The sequence below is a fragment of the Epinephelus fuscoguttatus genome, linkage group LG18 (genome assembly GCF_011397635.1).
Source record: "Epinephelus fuscoguttatus linkage group LG18, E.fuscoguttatus.final_Chr_v1".
NCBI lineage: Eukaryota > Metazoa > Chordata > Actinopteri > Perciformes > Serranidae > Epinephelus > Epinephelus fuscoguttatus.
The window spans coordinates 35,589,909-35,614,545 of record NC_064769.1 but is presented as its reverse complement, the minus strand read 5'-3'; the positions used below and the strand labels follow the sequence as shown (position 1 = coordinate 35,614,545).

At 39.4% G+C, this 24,637-nt stretch overlaps 1 protein-coding gene across 2 annotated transcripts in view; it reads left to right on the top strand.

The window, feature by feature from the left end:
* The first annotated feature begins 567 nt into the window (after positions 1-567).
* Positions 568-24,637, top strand: part of atp8b1 (ATPase phospholipid transporting 8B1) — a 50,953-nt gene continuing 26,883 nt past the window's right edge. The window contains exons 1-3 of one of the 2 annotated variants that reach the window (XM_049603570.1): positions 568-839; positions 23,637-23,818; positions 24,041-24,138. In XM_049603570.1, coding sequence (XP_049459527.1) covers positions 23,656-23,818; positions 24,041-24,138 — 261 coding nt within the window. In that variant the 5' untranslated portion in view covers positions 568-839; positions 23,637-23,655. Of the gene's footprint in view, positions 840-16,990; positions 17,010-23,636; positions 23,819-24,040; positions 24,139-24,637 lie in introns of those variants that run through there. The other variant, XM_049603571.1, reaches the window with a different exon arrangement.

Genomic DNA, 24,637 nt, shown 5'->3' with positions numbered 1-24,637 from the left:
CTGTCCTTTTAATTAGTTAGTTTGTGTCTTTTCGCAGTTTCTTTGCATCTCTTTATAGCCTCTGTGTGTGTCTTTGTGGTTGTTTTGTATCTGTAGACATTTTGTGTCTCCTTAAGGTGAAGCAAGGCAGCTGTATCTGTACAGCACAGTTCATACACACGGGCAATACAAAGTGCTTTACAGAGTAACAAAATATAAAACATAATAAAAGATACAGAAAAAAGTAAAGAGAAAAAGATATAAAACATCAAATTAATTACTATTAAATGACTTACAATTAAAAAAAAAATCACCATTAAAAAAGCAAAAGTGCAAAGACAAAAATATCATTTAAAATGATTTAAAATTGAGTTTTAAACTAAGTTAAAAGTTTTCTACTGTGTCTTCACTTTCATGTCAAACCCAATAACTGTTCTCAAATTATTAAAAAGTCACAAATATTCAAATAAATAATATAAAAAAAGACTGTCATGGACCACGTGGTTTAATTAAGAATCCAATAACACACCTTTACCTGTGCTTCACGTGACCCGCACATTTCCTCCTCCTCCTCTTCCTCTGCAGCCTCCCTGAATGCCACGCGTTGTTTTTAACCTCCTATTTATTGTTGTTTTAAGCGTCTGACGTGTCGGACCGGTCCGGCAGGTTTGCGCGGGGCCGAGCAGCAGCAGCAGGTGAGGCTGTGAGCGGGGGAAGAAGGGCGGGGAGCCGCCGCCGCCGCCGCCGGAGCTGTGCACAAGCAGGAAGAAGAGGGAGAACATGGTGCGGTGACAAAACGCCCAGACACACACTGAGAAACTGGATTCAGCTTTTTGTACAAATCTGCGGAGGAACACGGAGTAAGTCCAGATACATGTGTACATCTACCTGTGTGTGTTCTGCTGTGTGGGTTTAGACTGGATAGTGTTTAAATACACGGAGGGCAGGTGAGAGTCTCACCTGGGCGGCTGCTGCTCACCTTTACCTCTCCTCACAGCCTCTGCTGTTTGGAGCATAACTTGTGCTAGGCGCTGAAATATGAGCTCAAACGTTCATTTTGGAGCTCATATTGGAGTTAGTAATTTTCCCCTCATTAGTACCTGGGCTCTGGCTTGGAAAGGTGTTTCTTATACTGCTATCAAGAACCATTTTGTCTCAGTTTACTATGTGTTGTCCATTCCTGCAGCCTTGTTACTTTAACAGCAGTAGCTACAAACTACATCCTCCAAACTCACCATAGAGTTCAATTAACACCTCTCTCTCAGTGAAATTTCCTTGTGGTAGTTTTTCTTGTAGTTGTAGTGGTTGTGAAATCAGTTTCTAAACATCATATCTAAGCCCTGTGTTTGCCCTGTGCAGCTGTAAAGAGCAACAACCTGTTTATTGGTTTTGATCTTTCATTTATGACTGATAATGTTAAAAATATTACTGTAATCTTTATTTGTGTGGCGTGTTTCGAGACAGAGTTACAAAGTGCTTTACATCTCGATAATTAAAACAGACAAGACGTGACATAAAAGACAGTTTAAATGAACTCAAGTAAAATCAGGAAAGACTCTAAGATAAAAGTGTGTTGTAAGAAGGGACTTAACAGAGAGCTGGGAGAGAGACTATGTGATCCGGGTGTGAAGGCGTGTAAACTTGTCTGTGCGTCTTTAAAAGTTCAATATGCATCGCATTTTTGAAAATATTATATAATATTATAAAAACATGATTGCACAAGCTTTGTGACTCAAAACTTAAATTACAGTCAAACCAGACTCAAAGATTTCCTGCAGCAGGTTTGATGTTATCCAACAGGGGACAGCTGAAAATCTGTTTTTGGCTTCACAGATACACACACACTTAAAAACATCTTCTGCCACAGGCTGGGATACATAAGATAGAAATAATAGATAAATGATAAGTGGACCAAAGGGCTGGCATGAAAGTGATTTAATATATATTGACAAATAATGCATGTCAAATAGATGCTGGCAGTGATGGAGGAAGTATTCAGTTCTTTTACCTTAGTGGAAGTCAGTACTCATGCTATACTGTGAGAATAGTAATAAAAGTAAAAGTACCTCAATGCAAAAAATGAAAAAATAAAATAAAAATAATACAATAAAATAATTTATAAAAAATGAATAAATAGATTATAATAAATGTATAAAAATAAATAATAATAATAATAATTAAGTAAATAGATAAAAACAACACAAACACACCAAAAAAAACCCCTCAAAATTATTTGAAAAAAAAAGAAGATGACTTAATTGTTTGTCAAAGTAGTTGCCAGTTAACACTTAAAACGTCTTCTGCCATGGGCTAGGATACATGAGATACAAATAATAAAAATGATATTAAGTGGACCAAAGGGTTGGCATGAAAGCGATTAATATATGTTGACAATTAATGCATGTCATAAATAGACGCTGGCAGTGATGGGGGAAGTATTCACTTCCTTTACTAAGTAAAAATACTCAAGCTATACTGTGAAAATTAAAGTCTTGCATTGAAAATGTCAGGAAAATGTACTTAAAGTATTAAAAGTAAAAGTACCTCAATGCAAAAAATAAAGAAATAAAAGAAAAGAAAAATAATAACAAATAAGTTAATTTACAAAAAAGAATAAATAAATAAAAATAAAAAATGTATACAAATAAATATTAATAATAAATAAATAAGTAAATAAATAAATAAATACAAACTACACACCAAAACCCCCTCAAAATTATTTGAAAAAAAGAAGAAGATGACTTAATTGTTTATCAAAATAGTTGCCAACTAACACTTAAAAATGTCCTCTGCCATGGGCTGGATACTCAGATAAAAATAATAAATAAATAATAAGTGGACCAAAGGGTTGGCATGAAAGTGATTAATATATGTTGACAATCAATACATGTCGTATGACGCAGGCAGTGGTGGAGGAAGTATAATTTATAATGTCAGGAAAGTGTACTTTAAGCATTAAAAGTAAAACTAAAAGTACCTTGATGCAAAAATAAATAAATAAAATAATAAAAAATGAATTAATCAGTAAAAAATGAATAAATAAATAGAAATAAAAAATGTATTGAAATAATAATAATAAATAAATAAATAAATAAATAAATAAAAATAACACACCAAAAAACCCTCAAAATTATTTTTTTTTTAAAAAAAGATAATGACATAATTGTTTATCAAAATAATTGCCAATTAATTTTCTGTAAATTTCTTAAGTTATTAATTAAATAATAATTTCAGTCGTACTTGTATAAACTGTTGGTACTTTAATTTATAACAAAACATCATATTTTATAAAGTCTTCTCAAGGTTTTTAATGCATAAATCTTAATTCCCAAAGTAACTAGTAACTAAAGCGTTCAGATAAACGTAGTGTCATGAAAAGAAAAGACTCAGTTACAGTACCTCAAATATACTTAAGTACAGAAGTTGTGTAAATGTATTTCGTTATATTTTACCACTGGATGCTAAATGCTAAAATAAATGCTAAAATATTAACGATGAATTAAATAGACATCACAAGAAGCAGCTTTTTATGGCAAACTGAGTGCAGCGTAGATAAAGGAATGCACTCAAAATTTAATGTACAATAATGAATCAATGTTTCCTCAACAATTTCTCAATCAGCCCCCCCTCAAAACAAACAACTGGCAGTTTTGACAGTATTTAATTTATACAAAGCTCTCTGTGACGACTTGTGTTTACACAACCTGTAGCATGTCAGAGCTTTACCTTCTTTTGTTAGAGGCACTTAGGGACTGTCCTTTACTTATCAGATCAGAGGGGAGTGGCTGGGGTGTGACTTTTTTGTTTGTTTGTTTGTGTATGTGTTTTGACCCTCCCACGAAGCTACAAATTTTTTTTTTTTTTCCGTGAGCCTCCTTGATTGACTGGCGGAAAATGCATGACCCTCTCTCCACCAGAAATTAGTCAGTAGATTTTAAAACTCACCTTTTGATGTTTGAAAGTTAAAAGTTGAAGATGAAATCCAGTTTTTCGCTCTTGTCGTGCGTCTTAATTAGTTCGTGCCAAGAGTTTATTTTGGGCCACATTTTAAATGAGACCAAGACTGAAATAATTTTGACGACATATCACTATTTTATGCTCAGATTTAGTCATGTTTTTTTTTTCTGACTGAAGCCTTCATCGCACATGATGTGTCCAAGGACCGTTAGAAATTTGAAAATCCAACAATAAATTCTGTTTTTATAGATCCAGGTTACGATAAATGCAAAATAAAACCATTTAAATTTGTACGACCCTCTTCTAAAACCAAAATAGACCACATAAGTCCCTCCCAGGTACTAAAAAAATATTTGACATGCCTCCCCTTTTTGCACCTCTCCCTCCCCCCTCATAAATAACAAACAGTCCCTTACTTCTCAAAATACGGTGAATCATACCACAGTTATTTTTTGACAGATATTGACAAGTCACGATTTTGGTGGCAATGGTTATTATTGCATTTTATTTTCACACAAAAAAATGTAAAGGTAATGATGATATGACCTTTGCTGGGGTCACTTATGACTGGGATATGCTTTGTATGCTGGGCGTCCCTGCAGCACCACAATGCTTCATTTATGTTGTGGGACGTTTTGTCTTTATCAAAAAATTGCTGTGATTTGGACATTGCACTTGGCCATATTGCAATTTCAGTAATAATTAGATTAAATGTGCAGCGCTAAAATAAGGTGTTGAAACATATTGTTTAGGTATCAGTGTTCAATTCTGGTATCTTATCAGCACTAGTGTTGACAGTGTTGTAAGGATACTCAGCCCCACAGTGCTGCTCCTGGCTCCATTGCTCCGCTGCATAATCAAGAGTCTTACCCATGATGACTCAGGGAAACATAATTTGTTTGCATTGTTTTGAAAGGGAGGATAACGTTGTTTTAGATCACCTACTTGTTTACTTTGTAGACAAACTTTGCCTCAGTTTTTCATTCCACATCTGTGTGTATGGACGTACGGAGCCCCAGAAGGGACATGGAGGGAAATATTTAAGATGAGAAAAATAAAAAGGACCTTTTAACCATGGGCGGATTATAGGCCCGTTTCCACTGAAGAAGTTCCTGGTACTGTTTGGGGGGCAGGAACTACTACAGGAGCGTCCTCTCGCTCGGCCCTCTCAACTGCCCTGTCTCCACTGAGAGAGCGGAGTCGGAGGAAGGTTCCTGTAAAGTTATGAGGCTCTGGATGTGACGTAATTGTTGCGCGACCATTTTGACCGGGGCGATGTAGGGGCGTAGTTAGCTGTTAGCCGCTAGCGGTGTCTGTAATAACTCCGTGAATGGTCCAACTCCTTGTGGTCTTTTTGAGGTAAATTTGTGTATCTCTGTAGTCATTTTGTTTCCTCGTGGTTGTTCTATGTCTTTTTCTGATAATTTGTGTCTGTTTGAGGCAATTTTGTGTCTCTTTTTTGGGACGTTTTGCATCTCTTTGTGGTGGTTTAATGTCAATATGTGATTGTTTTGCCCATTTTTGTAGTCATTTTGTCTCTTTGCTGTTCCTTTGCATCTCTTTATGGTCACTTAGTGTGTCTTTGTTGTTGCTTTTTGTCTTTTTGCAGTCGTTTGTGTCTGTTTGAGGTAATTTGTGTCTTTTTTGGGTCTCTGTGGTTATTTTATGGGTATTTGTGGTTAATTTGTGACTCTTTGAGGTAATTAGTGTCCTTTTTGGACGTTAAGTGTCTCCTTGCAGTTCCTTTGCATCTTTTTAAGCACATTTTGTGTCTCTTTGTGGTTGGTCTTTGTCTCTTTGTAGTAGTTCAGGTCTCATTGAGGTAATTTTGTTTCTCCTTGTGGTTGTTTTGTGTCTCTTTGTAGTCTTTTTGTGGTGATTTTGTGTCTCTTTGTGGTTGTTTTGCCTGTTTTTGTAGTTATTTTGTGTCTCTTTGCAGTTTTTTTTTGCATCTCTTTATGGTCTGTTTGTGTCTCTTTCTTATGATTTTGAGTCTTTACCTGGTCAGTACTTGTTATTTTAAATTACATTTCTCATATATGGTTATACATTATGGCCTTTTTGTGGTTGTTTTTTGTAGTTGTTTTGGTCTTACTGAGGTAATTTTGTGTCTCCTAGTTAGGGTTAGGACTCGTTAGGATTTTAACGATTCTGATTCCTTACCGATTCCTCTGACCGATTCCTACATTATATTCATTATACTTGCTATACTTAAACAAGTATATAATAAACACAAATGCAATCATACAAATACAAAAACTTTATTCTAACTGTTGCACAGCACAATTAGATGAAAGTACACATTTGTGTGTGGTGTGTATTTCAGATTTAGAGCTTGTATCATCTCCCTGAGAATATATAACAACAAAAAGTGATTCTCTGATTTCTACAGTAACACTATTACCTCACATTAACCACAGCAATGTAATAAAAAATACTTATATGCATTCATGCTTGGGCACTGTTATTTACGTGACAACACCTGAACAGAACACACACACACACACACATTGGCTGTTTGTTTCTACCTCTCCCCTCGCTGGAAGTCTCGGACCTCCCGCCGCCCGCCTCCGCCTTGATTAAACGCTGAAAATTAAATAAGAGGGAGAGAGGTTTCTCCTATTTTATCTTATTTTGTTATATTTCTCCCTCTCCCCTCGCTGGAAGCGTCGGACCTCCTGTCGCCCGCTCCCGTCTCAAACATGGAGGTCTCATCTCCGCTGAGCACCCACGGCGCACGCCCGGCCTGTTAAATATCCTGTAACCACTGTGTGACACAAACTCAGTGCTTTAGTAATTAAATAATGTTGGGCTCGGTCGGGTTTGGACAGAAATATGTGGCCCTGTTGCACTCTAATGGAAATGCACGTGATTTTTTTTTTTTTTTTTTTAACAATCTAGGAACCGTTACGCCAAATGTGATGGAACTGGTTCCGGAACCGGAACTTTGGACTCAGTTCCAAAAAAGAACCAGATCCGGATCCCAACCCTACTCCTAGTGGTTATTTTATATCGCTTTGTGGTAATTTTGTGTGTCTTTGTGGTTGTTCTGCTTGTTTTTTGTAGTTATTTTGTGTCTCTTTGCAGCTCCTTTGCATCTCTTTCTGCTCATTTTATTCTCTTTGTGGTTGCTGCTCATCATTTTGTAGTCATTTGGGTCTCCTTGAGGTAATTTAGTGTCTCTTTTGAGGTAATTACGTGTCACCTTGCAGTTGTTCTGTGTCTCTTTGTAGTTATTTTATGTCGCTTTGTGGTAATTTTGTGTCTCTTTGTGGTTGTTTTGCTTGTTTTTGTAGTCATTTTGGTCTCCTTGAGGTAATTACATGTCTCTTTGTGGTTGTTTTGTCACGTTTTGTGATCATTTTGTGTCTCCTTGTGGTTGTTTTGCCCATTTTTTGCAGTTCCTTTGCATCTCTTAATGGTTTTTTGTGTTTCTCTGTGGGCGTTTTATTCTCTTTGCGGTTCTTAGTCTTGTTGTAGTTATTTGGGTCTCATTAAGGTAATTTTGTGTCTCCTTGAGGTTGTTTAGTGTCGGTTTGTGGTTGTTTTGTCTGGTTTTGTAGGTATATTGTGTCTATTTGCAATTCCTTTATATTTTTGTGTGTTTCCTTGTAGTCATTTTGTGTCTTTCCTGGTTGGTACTTTTCATTCAAGTGACATTTTGCAAGTGATGGCCCAGGGGCCCCTTTACACTTTGGGCCCCTGGGCCTTTGCCCATTAGCTGGTTCAGCAGTCCATTCCTCTGCATGTTGCATCTCATCCACTGCTGTGACTTTAGACCCCTCTGAAGTGAAGCGTTTGTTCAAACTACAAACCTCTTCCAGACACCTTTAGGTGCAGTGTCACTTTTCCATGTTTCAACATAAACATGTGACTGAAAACAGAAGCCTGTAAGACCTTCAGGTGGGTTGTGAAACACACCCACGTAGTCTCAGTTGTAGCTGGTGTTGTGCCTGAACACAGCGACAGTGTCCAAGTGTCCAACCAGCCCGGGTGTTTTTCCATAAACAACCAGCGACGCTCTCCTCCTGCAGCTGAAGCCTGAGTCCTTTGATTAGGGAAATGTTTGTCTCCTTATGGAAATTGTGGACCTTGGCACCAGTGACTGAGGATTTGAATTGTGACTTGAGAGGCAAATGGATTGAAGGTTTAGCTGAGGTGAAGGCGTCATGGCTTCTCTACACAGGAGGTTGAAGTACCCCACTGGATCTGTTTGATGGTTGCTGTTGGTGTGTCAGACTGTGTCGTCCTTACGACTGTAGAGCAGATTTGTGTGAACATCTGTTCCAAGGCTTTTGTAGAGCTGTGCATTGGTACTCGATACCTTTTTAAGGTTCTTGAGTCCAACCAACAGTCCAGAACCCAAACACTCTTCATTTACTTTCAATGATCAAAATAGTTGGTGATTTATTTTCCCTTGATCGACTAATTGCTTGTGCTCTAGAGTAAGGCATGAGGTCGAATATCAAAACATTGATTCATAGCATTAGCAGTGATTTAAAAAAAAAAACCCCAAGGCACCTTTAATCCAGCCACCTCTGTCAGAACTGTTTTGTAACCTGAGGCCTGAGCTCTGCTGAGGTTTCTGTCGTCACTCATAAGTGCTGGAAATACAACAGGCAAATTAGGAGTCAAGTAAATTTGAGTACAAGAGGATGGTGTTTGTTTGTGTGTGTGCGTTTTCTCTCTGTAAAAGTCCTTCATGATTTCTACCGAGGTGAAACGTAAGGACTGTGGCTTCAGACTGAGATGTAAAAAGCTATCAATCTTGAACAACAGAGAGGAGTTGAACCTGGCAAGCAGTAGTGCCTTGCTCAGGGATTGTCTTTCTGTGAATTCATTATCTGGACTCCAGCTGTGAGTAAAATACTGAAGAATCTCAATTAAGACTCTATAACCTTCATTAGGCTGCACTAACTGCCATTGTGGCACAGTGGACAGAATGTCAAGATGCTTTTGATGTATATTTGATAATTTGGAAGCCATTATTGGATTCATTGACTTGGTTGGCATTGTTTGCTTCAACTTCCACAGCAGTGGATGAGATGTAGAGGGCAGAGCGGTGATCATCATTTGCGTGCTGCATTGCTGTTGACCACCGTGTGCACCAGAAGACACATAACCTTTTTTCCATTATAACTTTTGGCTGTGCCGAGTCAAACCATGCAACACCGATTTTTCTTTCCATTATCAAGTTCTATGTGCCGAGCCATGCTTAGCCACGCCAGAGATGGACCATCTTTGGAGCAGGGCTAAAAGTGCGCAGAGCAGACCGCCTCCAAGTGGGTAGTGATGACAACTGAGCACAGCCTCACACTGATGCTTTTACACTTACACTTATTAGAGAACAAAGTAAGATTAAAAAAAAGGGGAGTGGCAGAGTTTGCTGCTGTGTGCAGAGTCACTGTATGAGGTGGCAGTCCAACAGAGAACAGAAGTCGTTATTCTTTTTGTCTCCCACCTGTTTGTCACAGACATCACCTCAAACAGTTTCTCTCCAGGTGCTGCAGAAACCCGACTCTGCATTAATCTGACCGATAGTTCTTGCCGGCCGGCGCTCAGTCACACACAAATACTTGACATTCTTCTCCGCTGTAGCCCCGACTCCTGTCACAGTAGGAATTCATTCTAGAAAACAAAACGTAAAATGTCTTTCACTTTACTCTAACGTACCAGCTTTGGCAACAATCCATGATCACTGCAGGAAGGGTCTGCCAGAGAGGCTTTGTTTTCTGTTCCTTCCCTCAGTTTGTGAGCAGGAGATATTCAAACTGTCTCACAGATTCAATGAAAAATTCAGCCACAGACCAAAAAACAAGTGATCAGCCACATTTGTTTGGATCACAAACCAATGTGGTTGTTTTATACTTTTGTACTCAGTTTTTTGGTCATTAGAAACAAAGAAATCTCTGGTTCAACACAAATCTGTCCATGTAGGATATGAGCTTCTCTCTTGAAACTTTATTCGTGACATTTTCTGATTGTTTTTTATTTTAGTTTGTTTTCTCATTTAACAGGAATTTTCTTGCATACAGGAAATTTCCAAGGAGTTTTTGCCATTGCAAAGATCTCCTCTCGTGTCCTGGGAAAAGTGCCTCTGGGAACAAGTGATTTTTGGCATGTGTGTGCTTGTGTGCCTTTGTGTTCACAAACTGAAGACGATACAAATGACTATATAAGGCTCTCTGAACCTCATATTATGCAGCTGTCATAGGTTATTCAAAGCAAAATCCTTACGATTTTGATACTATTTTTTCTCCATATGAGCCGTTCAATATATTATACTAGTCCATACCCATTGAGTGACCCAGTGTTTGTGAATTTGGTGGTACGATTGCTTTATTGAAAGTACAGTAGTATCATTGCCAGTAGTGGGATAGTTAGTGGGCTAAAACTGTACATTAGTAGTTGAGGTAGCACGTTGAAAGGCAGATAGTTAAAGTGTTTATATGTTGTATTGACTTTAAAGTGGGGCACACTGGTAGTTCACATGGGAAAGGTGCAGCTAGCCCTTGTTGCAGCAGCATACCATACCGTTACTTAATCATACCAAAAATTAGGGAAACAAACATTGGTCCACAGGGGGAGCCACAGCGATCGGTCGCATTTTAGCCATTTTGAAGCATTTTTCTGTTGTTATAGCGCCACCCAGTTGCCAATTAGAGTTAAATTTCTCCAGTCACCTTGAGGTGTCCTGTTCTACATATCTACCAAGTTTAGTAAAAATCCATATGGCGGTTAGGCCTAGATAAGAAATGAGCTCTCTAGCGCCCCCATTTTGTTTGATGGGGTCAATAATGGAGGGGTCCCCTCAGATTATGTGTGGTCATATGCCTACAAAGTTGCGTGGTGATGGGTGAAACCCTTGAGATGTTATACACCTTTATGTGATGAGCCACGCCCTCCGCAATATTCATTGCCTTATAGAAGCTCAGTTTTAGTAAGTTTTCCAACTTTTGCCAAGAGGGAACTTTAGATATTGGTCCCTAGATTATGTTCACCCAGTTTCATGCAGATCGCTCAAACTTCCTAGGAAGAGATCCATTTGAAGTGTTTTTCAAACAATTCAAAATGGCAGAAAATCTATATAAGTGGAAGTTATGGGTTCTTGAGGCAAATGTGTTCCTCATGAGGAGAGGCATCTCTGTGCAAAGTTTCATGTCTCTACGACATACGGGGCATGAGATATGCCCATTCAAAGTTTGACATTTCAATCGGTTGCTATAGCGCCCCCCTTTGGCCAATTGATGTAATATTGCTTCATTGGCATCCTCCCATGACCCTCTACCACTGTGCCAAATTTCACATGGATTGACCAAGTCAGTGAGGAGAAAACCTGGAACAGACATATATTATATAGTAAGATTCAGTAATAACTTCTCTGCAGGTTTTATTGTTACTTCTCAGGGCTGCTCGATCATGGCACAAATCATCATCGGGATTATATTTGTCAATATGGAGATCATGATTAACACAATAACTCACTGACTTTGAAAACATCATTTTCAACATTGGATTTTCTTCAACTTTAAATCCAATTTATTTTTAGGTGGCTCATTGTAGGGCTGCTCCCCCCCGACTAAGAATTTTCCTAGTTCACCAACAGTCCTCATCAGGGTCCATCAGTGGACTAGTCTCCTGCATGTTTCTGATATGAATGTAATGATTAAATGATATATTTTGGTGGTTTGAGTTGAAGGTGTGAGAAAGAATAGTATCAGTAACATTGTTAACACTGTGCTACATTACAGAGAAATACAAACCGTACTAATGAACCTTCATTAATATAGGCCTATATTTTATCTCCAAGTGCACGTCACACACTGAGCGAGCCGCCTGTTAATGACGCTGTGGGCTAATGGGCATGTAGCTACTTCCATGTTTCAGATGATACGTCATGTTTGTAGTCGACCAATGAAGATGAGTTTACATATCACCTTGGGTTCGTCCTTCACCTTCTCAAAATGATCCCACACTTTGGATTTCCTGCCCGACATGTTATTAACTAGCCTGTGGAATAACCGCAGGTACCAGCCCTGGAAATTAACCTGACGAGGACACTTCCTGTGTCTGTCCTTTCAAATTAAAGTCACACATGGTCCCGTCATATAGATTTGGATTTATTTTGATATTGGGCAGCTCCTGATAGAGTTTCACTTTCTTTACTTTTTTTTTGTCCGCGACTAAGTGACCTATCTTGCCAATTAATTTGGTCGACTATGAGGGGGAGCCCTACTTTATTTAATTTTATTTTTACAGCACTTTATTTAGCTTTATTGTAACAGTCGTTCATTTAGTAGTTTAGTGTTTCAGTAGTCCACAGCAGTTTAGAATAGTTTCAAAATATCGAGATACACATCGTCTATCGCAATACAACCTGAAAATATTGCGATATTAACTATAGGCCGTATCGCCCAGCCCTGTTTATTTATTCTTTTATAATCAATGGAAACCAAAATAAGTAACTAACCCCCTTGGATTAGTTTCATTAGCCAGCAGGTTGGCTGATACGAGGAAGGCTGCCTTCACAGGTTGCAGGAAAGATGAAATGCAACAAGCGTCATCAAATGTAAAATATTTAAAGAGCTTACAGACTTCTTGTCGTTACAGGACAAACAGAGCATTAGAGCTGCATCATTAACAGCAGGAAGGAGTATCTACTCATCCACACTGTGTTTTCAGTGTGTTGGTCACAAGCAGAGTCTCCCCTTACGTTTAGTTTTTTTTTAAAGCCTCCTTCACCCTCCTTCCTCCTCTCAGGTTTCACTGTCGTCGCTCAGGTATGCTCTCCTCTGTCCCACTCCGTGACTCCCTTCCCCTCCTCCCTGCTCTTTGTTGTTGCCATAGCAACACCCTGGCATAATACCAAGACACCAAAACCTGTTTTCCGAGACAGGTGATCCTCGCAGCCCCGCTGCTGCTGGTGCTGGTGAAGGTGAACCTCCAGTTGGTCTTTTTGTGTGTGTGTGTGTGTGTGTGTGTGTGTGTGTGTGTGTGGTGGGCGGAGCAGTGAACAGATGAGTTGGTCTTTTTGATGAGGCTGGTTTCAGGCTCGGTTGGTCTCAGGCAGCGTTGCAGAAATGTCTTAATTTATTTTAATACTCAACCTAAACTGTAACCAGTAACTTTTAAAGCTTCAGTAACTTTTAAAGCTTCTTAAATTTCCTCCCAGGGTCTACTCAGTTTACTACAGATTGTTTCCTCTGTCTCTTTGATTAAAAAGTTAAAGGTAGAGGTCAACCGATATAACAATAGTCATTAAAATGTCCTATCTGTATTGATTAATCAGGCAAGCTGATAAATCGACCTGTAGATGAAAGTGTAAGCTGCATACATTAAAAGGATAGTGCACCCAAAAATGAAAATTCAGCCGTTATCTACTCACCCATATGCCGAGGGAGGCTCAGGTGAAGTTTTAGAGTCCTCACAACACTTGCAGAGATCCAAGGGGAGAGGAGGTAGCAACACAACTCCACCTAATGGAGGCTGACGGTGCCCCAGATTCAAACGTCCAAAAACACATAATTGAAAGCACAAAATATCTCCATACTGCTCGTCCGTAGTGATCCAAGTGTCCTGAAGCCCCGACATAAAAAGTTGTTTGGAAAAACGTCATTTGAACTCTGTTTTTAGCCTCATTGTAGCCTCCCAGCCTAACACCAGAGCGTCCATCGGCATGCTAAATTTTAATTTTTTGGGTGCACTATCCCTTTAAAAGCTCTGGGTGAGAAGGCTTTACCTTGCCAGACTCCATTGCTAAAAGCAGCAATTTTACCCTGGGGTTGTCTACAGCTGCCTTGATTGTTTGTTTTTATCCTGTTTTTGTGTGACTTCGTTGAATCCAAACTAACCCTTTAAAATGCCAAAGTAACACAATAACACAGACTAACTAACTGAGGCAGCAGTAGACCAGCAGCTTCTGTGATCACTGAAGTTAAACTCCTTCCACACCAGAGTATTATTTTTAAGTTTCCAGCCACCTCCAACTTTTCTGATCATATTCACTCATCTTTTTTTATTCTATGAATATATGTAAACAGTATTTACATCAAATGAAAGAAGAGACCTTCTGTTTTTATACACAAAAACATTTTATTCTATCTTTTTCCATTTCTTATTTTATCAACACTTGAATTTGCGCATTTTCATAAAAAAATCCAACAAAAAGCTGAGAAAAATGCATTTTTGTCAAACAGTCATTTTCAAGAACAAATTTAATTTCACACTTTCATTTTTTTGTTTTTTCTCATTTCCTTACACAAGATTGAATTGTATAAATGAAAATAATATTACTAGTAATGAATATAATATTCTGTTTGAGGTATAGTGGAACATGTTGCCACGTTCAGTGATCGTTCAATGTTCTATTGTCTCCGTCTTCTCTGTGCTTGTCTTGACAGTCCCCTTTTACACTGCCATTTTCAACAAATGTTGGGCCGTTTTGCCGGCAAGCTGCGAGCGTTTAGACACACAGAGCCGGATTGGCGAGTTGATCCGAGGTGCCCAATTTTCCACCTCGTAGGTGTAACAGTCGAATATATGAAATGTGCCTTTAACGTGGTGTATACTGTGTCGCTTAACAGCAACGTCATCAAGCAGTGCTTGTTATGATTTCTGTTGATTTCTATGATGTCTGTTGAGAGCGCACCCAACGCTGGTCGGACGTACATCTTTGTGCTCCTGCTATTTCTTTATGTATCTCAACACAACAGTGATGATTGTAAGTACGTGTGGCGACTATTACGTTCATGTATGACATTGTAGTAGCCGTACAACCGGGCTTGGTAAGGTTGGAGTGTTTTTAAGTTGACATAAAAATAAACGACGAGCATTTGTCAAATCCCACACTCGTGGGGAAGTGAGTTCCTGCCTGTCCTCTAACTCCAAAGAGCTACACGGACCCAAAACCATTACATAGGGTAGACATATTTGCGGAACTTTTTTGGTTTAAAAAGAACGAGGTGGCCTTCTACCACGGGAGGGGCTGTTGAAGACTTGTGGGAGGAGCTGTTGATGACGCTGCACGTGCGAGCCACTGGTGATGGATAAACAGGAAACAGCTGATAGCAGGAATTAGCGAGCAGCTAGTAGCAAGAGGGAAACACAAACCTGACAGACACTGTAAAGATGAGCAACATGGGAGACAAGGAATTGCGCGCCCTCCTTGTCCTCGCAAACGAAGAGGCCATTAACCGTCAGATGACGGGGACGGTGAAGGACGGGCCGACTTATGAGAGAATCGCCGAAGGACTGACCAGCCGCGGCTTCCCTCCCACGTCACTGTTTACGTCACACGCTGAGCTACACGTTTTGTGACTTGCTCACACCCGCCATTGCCCTGAAAAAGGCACATTCTGTATAAACAAAAGTAGGTAGGCGGCATTTTGCTGCACTCCCCGATTTTGTTTTTATACTGCCAATGCTGAAAAAAGACTGATTGGGCTTTCCTGCAAATTTGCACAGTTCCTGTTTAAAAAGGGCTACCGTCATGGAGATCCCGTCTCTTCCCACCAAACTCGCTTGCTTCTTTGTCCAAATCACATTCAGAATGTTGATCAAAACAGGAAATGTCGGAGTCTGAGTCCATCAACATCTCGATGGCCATAAACATTTCCATCGGCACCGGCAGTTTCGTGCAGTTCACAAGCTTTTACATCTCTTTAAACAACATCTTCTTCTGGTTACCAGTGAATCTTCTTTTTCATTCATTTTTGGACACGGCGGTGCTGTTCTACTTCACAGCATGTGTAACACAACCCCTATCTTATAAGAGTGAAAGCATGTTGGGGGCAGAGTTGATGTTTTCATCAGTGGAGTCTGGTGGCTTTGAAGAGAGCATGGTAACAGCTTAACTTGCCTGTCAGAAAGAGCTGTCTGACAGCAAGGTAAAGCGGTGAAAATATTCTAAATAAATCATGCGCTTAAACTGATATTGATTTTTTTATGTGGGCCTTAAATGCCCCCCTCCACAGCAGTACATTGCTTAGCTTCTGTGGCGGTACTTGGGTATGCTTCTCCAAACTGGAGTGTGCCAACCACCATCTACTGTGGGTAACACACTGACTATGGTGCCTCCCAAACTATCCAAATTCCTTAACTATCCCTTTAAGGGAGACGCCACACTAGCAGAAGCTAAGGGTATCAGTAGGATCACACACAACCCCCGTGCCTGGGGGGCATAGAGCAGTTGAGGAGGGCGGGGTGGGTGTAGTCTAACCAGAAACAACAAGTGAACCCAAACTCCAGTCAGCAGCTGCTCTGATACAAGGAGCTCCAAAACTACTGAGGCTTTAAAAATAGTGTCTTATGAGTTGACAGCATCATCACACCTCGAAGATCTGAGGACTTTAATTATATGGACAGGGCACAGATCATTCACTGAGGAATGTCTCGAAGCCAGGTCACTGTATTTATAAAGACAGGTTTCTTTTCTCTGTGTTTCACAATCTAGGAAACCTTTCGTCTTAATAGCGTGCATGCCTCCAGTGTTGACGTGTTCCTGAAACAGTGTGTGGATGAATGCAGGCGTGACACAGGGCCTGGGTTGTGTATTCCTTTGGTGTGGCATGTTGTTGGACTGGATGTTGATGACAAAGCACACATCTTCTTCTTCAAATGTCGAGGTGTCCTTCTGTCCATCTTGACTCAAACTGCAGGAAACTGACTCTGGACACCTGGTGGTCATCTTGAAGTCCGGAGTTCTTCTTCATCTTTGCATTTACAGGCCAAATTGTCCGTCTCAACTACTGTCAACAGGACCAAAAGCACCAAATACCTGCTCAGAGTTTAACTGTCATCTCATTCACTCATTCCATCCTCTCATTCTTTCCCTCCTCTCGTAGTTTGTCAAGTTCTTTGTTTCCCTCCCCCGCCTCGCTCAGATCATGTGCAGACTTGTGTGACCAGCCAGAGCTCCTTCAGTGAAACCACAACGCAGGGTTAAAGGAGGAGTTTCCATGAACACTTACAGCAGAGTCCACCGAGCTGGTTTCATTAGTTCATTAGTTGTGCTGCTCACATTTGATCTGAACTTTTGGAAATGCTGACTAAAGGCTGAGTCATGTCTCTAAACAGTAAGGTGATATTTTTAGGCTCTATTTGGATACAGAATATATATCTCCATTTTAAATCTCCTTTAAACTACTGTTACGATGAAGTTAAATAAGGTCCTGTTTCAACAATTGAGTTAAATAAAGTACTGTTATAGTAAAGTTAAATAAAGTAACATTATAATAAAATTATACACAATATAATACAGTAATGTTGTAATTAAGGTAGATAAGATACTGTGTAATAAAGTTTATTTTTTTGTTATAATAAAGTTTTAAAAAATACTGTCATAATAAAATTAAAGTAATGTAATATTAATAATTTATGACAGAGTTTAAAAATAATGTTATAATAAAGTTAAGTATTGTTATTATAAAGTTAAATAAATTACTGTTATAATTAAGTTAAATAAAGCACTGTTATAAAGTTAAATAAGGTATTATTATAAAGTTAAATAAATTACTGTTATTACGTTAAATAAAGTATTATTATAAAGTTAAATAAATTACTGTTATAATAAAGTTAAATAAAGTATTGTTATTATAAAGTTAACTAAATTACTGTTATAATTATGTTAAATAAAGCACTGTTATTATAAAGTTAAATAAAGTATTGTTATTATAAAGTTAAATAAATTACTGTTATAATTACGTTAAATAAAGCAGTTATTATAAAGTTCAATAAATTACTGTTATAATTAAGTTAAATAAAGTATTGTTATTATAAAGTTAAATAAATTACTGTTATAATTAAGTTAAATAAAGCACTCTTATTATAAAGTTAAATAAGTACTGTTATAGTAAAGTTAGATAAAGTAATCTTATAATAAAATTAAATACAGTAATGTTGTAATTAAGTTAGATAAAATACCATTATAATATAGTTTATTTTTTAGTATAAGAAAGTTTTTAAAAAAAATACTGTCATAATAAAATTAAATAAAGTAATATAATAAAGATAAATAAAATACTTTTATGAAAGAGTTTAAAAATAATGTTATAATGTTAAATAAAGTCATGTTTTTTAATAAAGTTAAATAAAGTACTGTCATAACAAAGTATTGTTATAATCGAGTAAAATACAGTATTGATAAATAAATCATAGTAGAACCACTTGTGCTTTTATTCTGAAACACCTGGCTCGTCTCAGGCCGGAGGTGTTGATGTTTCTGCTGTTGAACTTGAATCTTCTGGTCTCCAGTCTGACTGTAGTGATCAGTGAGAGCAGAGGTGGCTGCTTCCACAACACTGCTTATATATAATGTTATAATGCCATCCATCAGCTCTCTAAAACATTTCTGAAGTCTGGAGTTTGGGGTTGATGCTCATTGATATTAAGGTCTGAGATTAAGCCTCAATATTTAAAACAACTTACCTGGATGTGTTTGTTGCATCGAGGGTCAGACCGGTAGTGTTGTCTATTTATTACTTGTTCAGTTATTTCCTAGATTTTCAGCTGCTGCTTTGTGTTAGACAAAATTTTAATTTATATTACAGTTAATATGTGAAAGAAAACTGGATTTTTGTGGAGCAACATGTTTTTATTGCTCAGTGTGACGCAGTGACAGTACTGCTTTATTTTGGCACAAAGAATTCACTGGGTTAAAGGATACCCGCCCCACTGACACCTTTCAACTGCACGCAGCTGTGATGTAACATGCAGAGGCCGCCTCCTGCTCTGCTTTTGTTTCCACCTGTTGCAGAGTTCCCGGAGCTAGATAATGCCTCTGCTCAGGAGGTGATGGTAATTGTGAGTTCCGGGTACGTACAGAGGTTGCTGTCGGACACGATTGACAAACAAATGTTGTCACGTTACTGCTAATGTCGACACAGTACCACAATTGTAAACTTCAGCACTGTACTAGGATTAAAAAACAGAGACTCGATGTCACGGCAACAAGAAGAAGAAAGTCAGTCGTTATTTCTTATAATGTTATTTCTTTTTCTCTTTAATGTTGCTTCACTCACTGTTTTTCTACTTTTTAAAGCTTAAGGTGTTATTTGCCCCAAAATATTGTACAGTTTTTGTTACACACACCATAAAGACTGTTGCCATATTGTAACACAAAAGGACAAGAGTAATATATAAAAGAGAAAATAATAAAAGTCTCTTAAATGAGAGAAATGAGCAACAAATTTGTTTCCTTTTTTGAAAATTCAACATTTTTTATCGCTTTAATTGCAAAAACATTTGTCTGCAGTGTGAACTTTAACAGTTGTGATGGATCAAGTGATGCATTTGCTGTCTGTAAACTCAGCTGCTTGCTCAGTTGAACATGGTGGAACCCTCTGCACAAAGCTGTCCAAAGTATGGCTCTGCGACTTTAGAGTATAATATGGGACATATGGGACTCAGCCACAGATAGTTTCTGGAAAAAGCGCCTGCTTCGGTCTGATGCTGCGTTCATGTGATGTACACAGAATGGGACGATAGCACAACCTCTTGTTTTTCGGACTTGCGGTGTGTCTCAAATCACATACTTCCATCAGTACACTTCCATGTAGTATACTATGTTTACTATGTACTTATTGGCGTAGCGCATGAATTTCAACAGGGTAGTGTTGTCTCAAACCAAACACGGCTGTTGTGCACTCACTGGAAATGACGACCGCAAATTAGCCAGTTAGCAAACTAGCATCAGCATTCGTGGTACCAAATCATTACAGACTGCTAAATTAACCCAATAAACATACTGCTGGCTTATACCGGACAACAGTATAGTGGTGCTTAGTGCAAAAAACACATGTATTTGTACAATGCCGCGACGTTCACAGTCGCACAGTCCTCGGCCGCCATTTCCAGTATGAAAAGTGGTCCCTCCCCTTCCACACTCGACTTCTTGACTCATAGTGCGCTGCATTTTTCCATACTTCTCAGTGTGAACATACTTATGCACTCAAAATATTAAGTGTAAGTACAGAAGTACGCGATTTGAGCAAGGGTGTTTATCTTATGTTGAAAATCTGCTGGTAGATCTGTTTTATTCATAGCTTTGGTACTTGGACACTATTGAACTACTTTTGACAACTTTAATCATCACAAACATGACAACATCAAACACAAAGTCTGGCAGAAATGGGATTTAAACACACCACCAAAGAGTGCATGGAACGATGCATGCAGTAGAGGAAATTAAACACCATGTAGTGGTTTGATGTGGGCAAAAATATCAGCACAACCTCTATTGTTGTCTGTCCAACATTGCCAAAATACTTCATCCACCTGCAGCAAATAGAGCATAACAAGAGTCTACAGCCACGCCAACCGCTCTGTGAAGCTGCTTTGAGCTAAATGCTAATGTTAGCAGACTCTAAACTTCTACGTCTCATGCTCCTGCTTCTAGGCAATACATTCATCATCTGGCATTTCTCAAAATTAAACATACTACCAACCAAGAAGACGAAAAGCTATTCAGTGATAGAACAGAAAATGGACAGACCTTCAGAGGGGAAATATTTGGTCTGGATTATGAACTTTGTTTCCCTTTCATGTCACTATTTGAGTCCTGCTGTAGTTACTGTATGACCCCGATGAACGCTTTGAGGTGTATTTGTTCTGGGAAACCAGACTAATGAACCATATCAGCTGTGCTAATGGACTCCTCCACATCATTAAACATTAAGCTGACGGGATGTGCCAACCCAAACCTGGCACCTGCTCACCGGGAGCTGTTAAATGTGTTGTGGGGATTGGCAGTGAGACAGTGGAGTTGTTACAGCGTCTGCCAGGACCTCATTCCACGGTTTGACAGTCTATTTTTATCTGCAAAACAATAATGTCAGCTGAATAATAATTGGCAACCTCCAGGGCTGAAAAATGAAACCAAAATTGAAGTGCCAAAAACTGCAGTTCCTCTAATGGCCACTTGAGGCTGGCTCCAAGAGTGAGTCAATCCCCGTAGTTAAAATGCCCAACTTTACAGCAGGAATAAACATGTTTACAGCCTGGTACTTAAAGCAGTTTTGGTCTCTATGGCTAATTTCAACATTCATGACAACTGTACAGGGGGTGAATTTATATATAACTCACCTGTGTACATTTTATTAGGGCGTAAAGTTACACATAGGATAGGCCATTTTGAGTGACAGGCCGTCTGCTGATAGTGTTTGCTGAGGACGTTTTCAGTGAGTGCTCTTGACTTTCATGCTACTCTTTACAGACAGTACAGACAGCTGCAGACGTGAGGCAGCAGCACAGAGGAAGAGAAAGTTGTGAATTTACAGCTCAGATACTTCATATGACACAGCCTCGGGCTTTTGTTCAATATCTACCGTCAACAAAAATATTGTTGTCCATGTCCGATCTGTCGCAGTGTGCAACGACGCTCCAGTCAAACCATCCTAGGATCAAAAACTTTGGTAAACTCGATCAAAGGACTACATGGTCATGTGGTTTCTGCATCACAAATGTAGCACTTTTATCTGAGCTATCAGTCCTTTTAAAGGGGTTCTTGTCCACAGTCAGTGTAGTACATTCAGTCAATGTCGGTCAGCACGCTATAGTTTGGAGAAGCAGGCTATCAGTTTAAGTGTACGCTATATTAAGAATATTTTCACCACTTAACTTTCTGTAAGACAGCCTGATTCAACGGGGAAGCAGTCAACGGTCAAGGCCACCAGACTCCATTGAGAAAAACAGTATTTTTAGCGTGCTGAGCTACTGGTCTACTGTTGCTTTGATTAGCTATGTGACTTTGGTGAAAATGAACTAACCCTTCAAAATGCCAAAGTCACACAATAACACAAACTAGACTGAAAGAAATATTTTCATATCACCTGCAGCTATCTCCACTAAAACTGTGTGTACACCTGGTCTAAAGCACGTTCTTCCTACCACTGTATGTGTGGGAAAAGGTGTTCAGATCTGGCCTCAGGTCTCCTGTTGACATGTCTGGTGTCAGGTTACTGCTAAAAACACAGTGAACCAGCTGAATGAATACACTCACTAAACTGAAGTGAGTCCTGAGTAGAAGGTGACAATGATCAGAGAGGTGTGGTCACATTCCTCAGAGTCACAGATATATGCATGTTCATTGTGACACTCTAATACACAAACACACACTGCAACATCATAACACACACACATTTTATGACAACAGGAGGTTGGCAGAAAAACGCCCATTAATAAGATGGCAAACCTGAACTGCAGCTCCACATTTCTGTTCGCTGAGTATCTGTGGCTGTACACAATAGATGAAGGGGATGTTTTTGTGACGTGAATTTCCTCTAGTTTTAAATGCTGCCAATCATTTAACCCACTGTGACTGTGGCTGACTGCTGGATCCTAAAGTCTTTGCAGTCTTATCTTTTCAGGATACATTTTGTTTTCAAGTACAAAGTCATGGCGTGCCATTTCTAAACATGTCAGACTTGTCAGTGTAGAAAATGTCACTGTTGTTGCAGCCATCAGCTGATTGTCTCAGCATTTCCTTACTCCTCCGTTCCTCCTTTAAGGCCCTGATAACACCAAACCGACGGTCAGCTGTCGACCAAAGTCGGGCCGTTGGTGAGCGTCTGTCGGCCTAGTTTTTCGGTGTGTCCCGCACCATCGGCACTTCGGCGTTGCCGGCTTTTTGGCTGATTGAGCATGTTGAACATGATAATACTCCAGATTCCCAAAAACTGTACTAAAGTACTCAAGTAAATGCACTTAGTTATTGTCCTCCACTGACAGTAAGAGGGAATAGAGACACGTTGTCCATCTTTACATACAGTCTTAGTTTAGCATGTCAGCATGCTCAACTAACTTGATTCAAGCCCTTTGCTCCTCAAGGCAGCATCGGCCATTGACAAATGTCCTCCACCTCACTCAGTTCTTTAAAGATCTCCCCAGTTGAGCCCCCTTGTTTCTGCCCGTACACCTCCTCTCCCTCTTTTTCTTGATCCCTGCCGGTTCATATCAGGACCTGTCAGGTGATGTTTGTGGCAGCTTTTCTGAAACTGTGTCCACTCCACTTTCTCCTTTTAAATTTGTAAATCAGTGGGATCCGAGCTTGTTTTGTCCCACAGGTCCACATCGCTTACTTTGTCTTTCCACCAGATGTTTAGTATCCTCCTGAGGAAGGTGTTAATTAACGTTTTCAGCCTGTTTGTTGTGTGCTTTGTTGTTTTCCATGATCCATACAGCATCACCTTGCTGCTTCAGCTGCTTGTTTTAAGCTAGAGATCTTCTAGAGTATGTTTAACACCACCCTGTCCTTATTGCTGGTTGCTGGTTTTAGATCTGGAGTGGATCTTCATGACTTCCGTCTTAGCTGTACCGGGCTAGCATGCTACCCTATGCTAATTAGCACTTAACACAAAGTACAGCTCAGGCTGAAGGAAAGGTCACTAGTATCGCAAGTGCTTAGTCACAAAAGATGATGTTAAAAAGTATGGACGAGTTGATATGGTGTGAGATGAAAGGGTAAGGGTTCACCAAAGTTATTTCAGTTCAGCCCATAAATTTCCCTCCAAAACACAAATGTTAACCTCATGGTGTCCCCAAAGGAAAAGTCAGGAGATCAAAGTCGGTAGGATGCCTCCTCTGGGAATCATGAATGTCCGTATCAGATTTTGAGCCAGTCCATCCAAAAGTTGTTGAGATATTTGAGTCTGGACGAACCAACAGACCGACATCACTGACCAACTAAAACTCTTCTTCCCACTCAGAGATATCTGAGCCGCTAAGATGAGTCGGCGGCGTGCAGACTCCCAGGATTCCCTGGGGCCTGACGATGAGGTCATGCCGTACAGTGACGATGAGACGGACGACGAATTGGATGCAACCTCTGAGGAGGAGCCAGAAGAGCCGCCAGGAGCCCCGCAGCCCCCGGTCGAAGCTAAACCCAGCGGTGAGTGACTGAAGAAAATTTTATTTATTCTGGATGGACTTAATTGTGGGAAATCCCTTTTGTGAGGCTCCTTAGAAACCTAAGAAAATGGGTATCACTTTATTTTTTGTGCATCTAGAATGTGTTTAGCCTAGCTTAGCACACAAAATGGAAGCAGGTGGAAACTGCTAGCTCAAAAGAGAAAAAATATGAAACCATTTTTACTAATGTTTTATTTTCCAGAGATGGGATGGAAGGTGAAAGCTAACGACCGACCGTATCACCACCTGCCAGAGTTTCAGAAGAAAGTCTTCCTGTGCTTCAAGAAGAGCAGATACTCTGTAAGTTCAACTGTTTACACCCACCTGCTGATTGATGGAGTTGTCTGAAGGTGCCTTTTACCCTCCCTGCTTGTTGGTCCTGGTTGAAACTAATCCTGAGCATATAGAGCTGAGCATAGCTGACACTCCCAGGACAAAGAGCAGGGCAAGTTTGTGTTTCACTCCATTTAAATGAGCCATTCATCATGCTGTTTGTTTTTCAAATCATCCAGTAGTTATTAGGTTGATTTTTTTTTTTTTTACTTAAAGGTTAATGGTTTCAGTTAATTTCCTTACAGTCAACCTACAGGGAATTAAAAGTTTCTGTAGGGAACTGATCAGTCAACATCTCCTGGTAGTCTTTGTCCGTGTTACTTCGTCATTGTGGGAAATACAAGTCTGATATTTAACCTGCCAGAAGTAAAAACTAAGTTTCTGTTAAACTGTTTTTATCTTCAACTATTTCATGTCAGACTCTCTAATGAGCATTTCAAAGGATAGTTCGTTTTTTTGAAGTGGG